The 4403-nt window shown below is 45.1% G+C and overlaps 1 protein-coding gene across 1 annotated transcript in view; it reads right to left on the minus strand.

Annotated features, from left to right (window-relative positions):
• Window positions 1-4170, minus strand: part of camk1da (calcium/calmodulin-dependent protein kinase 1Da) — a 156724-nt gene extending 152554 nt beyond the window's left edge. The window contains exon 1 of the mRNA XM_063217225.1: window positions 3795-4170. Coding sequence (XP_063073295.1) covers window positions 3795-3886 — 92 coding nt within the window. The 5' untranslated portion in view covers window positions 3887-4170. The remainder of the gene's footprint in view (window positions 1-3794) is intronic.
• Window positions 4171-4403: the final 233 nt, after the last annotated feature.

A 4403-nucleotide genomic window follows, 5' to 3' on the forward strand; every position in this document is an offset into this window, starting at 1 on the left:
TGTACACCAAAGGTAAAGAGAGTGCAGGATTTTATGTGTTTTTCCAACTGCTGGCAGGCCTTTGGGATGGTTACAGGGTTGCCAGATGAGGCTCATGATTTCCAGCCCAAAAAATGTTCAAAACCCGCCTGGAAGCACTAAATCTCACCCAATTCTATTGATTTCTATGGCAAACATTTTTTTTCTGCTAAATGTCTTTTTTACCCGCAGACAGCCATCCCAAGCAGCCCAACACTGGATGGCTAAGCTTATTAGTGCAGGTACAACCACAAAAAAACTGATCAAAATACGAGAATGTAATAAAAAATAAGAACAGAATCATAATTTGAAAAGTTTGAATTCTGTCAGATTACGTACCCAGCATTAGGCTATGTGTTGTTTCGAGAACACTTTATTTTAGGGTTCATACATGCCAAGTCATTTATAAGACATTTGTTGAGTAAAATCTATAATTTGTAAGGCATGTATTCTCAAATTACTTAATTGCTGATATAATTATAGCTATTATAGGACCAAATAGGCCTTTCATTTTGCTTAACCAGTTAAGACACAGCGTTATAAATGTGCTGTTACCAGAAGGGTAGTGACCAAGTCGTAGTGCATTACTAAAGGCCCTGTATTATATCATAGTAGTGTAGTACTACGGTAGTTAATTTGTCAATCACTATAACAGCGTTCCACTGGTGTAACAACGTGCATTATGGGGCTACCACAGGTCACTTACAAAGACCGTAATTTAGCATACAGTGTGACTAACATGTGTTTCCGCTTTCCCCCCACACTTACATGTGGACACGTGTTGTGCCACCTTGTTGCATGCAGACACTTGAGAGTTCCCTAGGTAATTGGCCCACACAGGCAGCAGAAGATAGTTCAAACAGGATTAGCCACTGCTGTGCATGTTTGCCCACGTGTGTGTGTGTGTGTGTGTGGATAGAGGTGCACACAGAATACACACGAGCACAACCTGGATACACACAGCAGTCCTCTCATATTTCAGACCCAAGGCTTAAAGATCTAAGACTTTAAAAAAACAGTCAATATTTGGAAAATATTTTGTTATCACATTGTTTGAGATATGCCAAGACCTACAGCACACCTGTCCTGTTTTTTTAAACCCCCAAGGTTTAATGAAGAAAGCCCTAACCATAATAAAACAGTTGGACAGTATAGAAAAAAATATATATATACAGTATGTAACGATCAAATGATACACCATGTCTTCCCATCTCGAGAGGCAAGGCTTACATCAAAGAATCATCTCTTATGGTTGAGAATAAATGCAGTTCCCTTAGCGCTTCAGATGGCGGTAGCGCACATCTTGTGCAAGCCGCCACCAAACACCACTAAAAGAGAAGAAGAAGGGAGTGACAACGCCCCTTTAAGAGACTGAACTTGTGCACACTCCTTTGCATTGGGTGGGCGGAGTACATCAATATCCCCTCTCTCATGGCCAACTCCTCAGTTTATCCAGGAGCCATTGACATCATATGACATCAACATCACATGTGGGCTGGCAGCTGTGGCCTAATGGTTAGGGAGGTGGTCTTAAGATCAGTGGGTTGCAGGTTCGAATCCCACCCTTACCTCTCCCTACACCTTCATCCATGGCTGAAGTGCCCTTGAGCAAGGCATCTAACCCCACATTGCTCCAGGGACTGTAACCAATACTCTGTAATTAACTAAATTGCCTTGGATAGAAGCGTCAGCTAAGTGTATTGGAATGAGTATGGGACAGTGAAACATTCTGTGCTCTGTACAATCTAATTCGTCATCTCCACTGCCTCCCCCTGAGACATTTGTGTGCATTCAGCACATTCAGACTTCTGTCCACTTTCCATCAAAAAACAATTGACTAACAGTCCACCTCATCTAAGTTAAGCTCTCACTGAGATGTGTGCATTCATGTGCATTCAACAATGACTTCTGTCAGACTGCCATCAACAATAACCCACAAATGTTCATCATATCTCAATAGAAGCCCATCGAAATGAAGATGATGTCTGTTGACTGTGATCAATCTGCACAGATATGGATTCATTCACCCTGCAGGGAGAAGAAAAAAGCAATCCATTCACAAATGTCTTTCATTCAACACAACAACAAAAAATCAGCATCGCACAGTCCAATAAGATGGCGTTATATGTCCTCTATGCCCCTCCCACCCACCAACACCCATCCGCAGGGAAATCATCATCCACCAACATCACCACATCCACCGCCACCACCACCATCACCATCACCACCACATCATCTTCTCTTCATCACCGCCCAAAAGACCCCCCATCCTCCATCGTCCACCCTCCACTCTCCACCCTCCATCTCATCCCTGGTCTGTTACTGGAGCCACCTTGAGTTGCCATGACTCCTCTCCTCTCCTCTCCCATCCTCATCTTCTTTGTGTTGCCATGACTGCGCTCTGTGTCCTAGCACCAATGCTACTCCCCTCTCGGATCCCCTTCTACAGGAGATGATGAGATGTGTGGGCTGAGGCATGGTTGGAGAGAGAACCCCCCCCCGCCCCTCTCTCTCACTCTCACACACACTCTCACACACACATTCACATATGCACTGCACATATGCAATTACAATAGCTGAGTAACAAGAACGCAGCTGCAGCTGCCTCAAAATGAGGCAAAATGCCTCAAATGAATAACTAGTTGGCCCCTAGATTTGGTGAATAATCATGGTTGCTTGATACTTTGTTATATATCACATCTATTGTTATTGTTATTATTGTTATTGTTATTATTATCAGACATGTGTTTCATGTATAGCCCTGTCTGTGTATTTTACACTCCAAGAGGCTTTTCCTTGCGAACAGCGCGCGCGCTAATCTGTCTGCGTTAATCCTTCCGTTCCCTGACTCAACTCGACCTAGTAACAGCCTCCAGCAAACGGCTACCGGTGGATGACAGCGCGGGCACAGGCGCAGACAGCAACATGCACACAGTCACTCACTACCAGAACTCTACCCTACCTACACACATCTCTTGGCAAAGACACGAACCCAACAGGTCCAACGCTCGAGGCCTCTCTGGGCGGAAGTGGGTGTGAATTTGCCGCGTGCGGCTGCTACTGCTTGCAGCCTTGCGGTTACAAGTTGCCCGTGTCAGGAGTTATTGTCAGTCCAATTATAAAGAGACAAGAAGGCAAGAAATGGCGCAGATACCAAGCCGTTATAATCAGCTCCCAGAGGTCGGGGAACTCATTTCCGAGTTGGAACTGGGGATAGAAAAGGTCACCCCTCCCCAGTGTAAATGGCAGTTTATGATAGCGCACACGAGAAGTGGAGAAAACGAATAGTAACTTAATTGAACAAAGATGTTCATTTGCTTCCGCTAGAGATAAATGTTCTCAATAACAGAAGCGCATTTGTTTAGACTGTATAGAATAGCCTAAAAGACTAGGCTATTCCATTCCATGTCATATCAAAGATAGGCTATGAGATAAAAATGAGAATAAAAATGACAGGAACCAGGATAGGCTACAATACTGCTGAGCTGTTCAAAATGGTTGTAGGCTACTGTAGTGAAATGGCATTACCTTGGTCGGCCTAATTATTTAAAACCATAAGGGGTTCTTAGCCTGTGTTTACCAACAATAGACTGCTTCTCGAAGACTGCCCCAAACACACGCTAACCTGCATGGTTACAAAGTTTCCATCGCCTGCCCGTGTAGCCTGTTCTGCTAATTCACACTATTCAAATACACATGGTAAAGCTGCTATATGTGCTTAACTGTGACAGCCGTAAAAACAGACGCCTGTCAGTTTTGAACACGAAGTCACTTACGTTCCCAGGATTTCCTTGAATTCGAATATCTTCTTGATGTCATCCACTTGCTTTTTCCAACATTTCCCGGAGTCTCCGTTCTCGCGCGCCATGGTGCAAATCAAACCGGGGGAAGCCGTAGACGCCTCGGACAGTTTCGAACAGATCCCCCGGAGAAGAAGCTATCGCTTGATTCTTCTTCAGCTTTCCCACACTTTGAATTCCACTCCCCTCTGGCTCGTGAGCACAGCCGCCACGCGCATCAAAGTGAACCGCGCGACGCGAAGATGTTCTCTTGCCGGTTGTCTACGGTGGAAATGCCACCTCCTCCTCGGGTAGCCCGCACCTCGCGACTTCAGCTCACTCACTCTATCAACGGGACCACGCGACTACCCCCCTGTAGCATTCGTTTAGGGCTAAGTGACGGCTTTGACAGTTGACGTTAGTTGCCTTATATTGTTCAGGGGCAGCCCTGTGGTGGAAAATGACTTGGTGTGGGGAAGCAGTCGCCCCCTAGCCATTAAAACATACAACCTGTTCTAGCTACACACACGCCACACAACTGAGAGGCACAATCTACCCGGATGTTTTATTGAACCACGCCAATACTTTTCGTTGTTATGGCAATGA

This window comes from Engraulis encrasicolus, chromosome 15 (assembly GCF_034702125.1).
Source record: "Engraulis encrasicolus isolate BLACKSEA-1 chromosome 15, IST_EnEncr_1.0, whole genome shotgun sequence".
NCBI lineage: Eukaryota > Metazoa > Chordata > Actinopteri > Clupeiformes > Engraulidae > Engraulis > Engraulis encrasicolus.